Source organism: Bison bison, unplaced genomic scaffold (assembly GCF_000754665.1).
Source record: "Bison bison bison isolate TAMUID 2011002044 unplaced genomic scaffold, Bison_UMD1.0 scf7180017864374, whole genome shotgun sequence".
In the NCBI taxonomy this organism is placed as follows: domain Eukaryota; kingdom Metazoa; phylum Chordata; class Mammalia; order Artiodactyla; family Bovidae; genus Bison; species Bison bison.
Window position 1 is genome coordinate 5,454,600 of NW_011494946.1, and position 270 is coordinate 5,454,869.

The window sequence follows — 270 nt, forward strand, 5'->3', positions numbered from 1 at the left end:
ATCACTTCAGGGAAATCTGAGGATGAGGTCCACGAAGCTGTGCAGACATTGAGGGAGAAAGGCGTGCAAGTCATGTCTGTGGGTGTTCAAGACTTTGACAGTAGAGAATTAGAGGCGGTGGGGACCCCACCCCTTGTGTATGATATGCAAGGGCAAGATGGGGTTAGACAGGTGATACAGGATGTGAGTGGGGTGATCCAAGGCACTGGGCAGCTCGAGACCAAGCAGGAAGCCAAGACGGAGCCTATAGTAGGTAAGGGTTGGTCTCTA

The 270-nt window shown here is 52.2% G+C and overlaps 1 protein-coding gene across 1 annotated transcript in view; it reads left to right on the plus strand.

Moving 5' to 3' along the window:
* Positions 1-270, plus strand: part of LOC105000759 (collagen alpha-4(VI) chain-like) — a 123,982-nt gene that overhangs the window by 14,407 nt on the left and 109,305 nt on the right. The window contains 1 exon segment of the mRNA XM_010856754.1: positions 1-253. This exon segment is cut by the window's left edge and continues 1 nt beyond it. Coding sequence (XP_010855056.1) covers positions 1-253 — 253 coding nt within the window.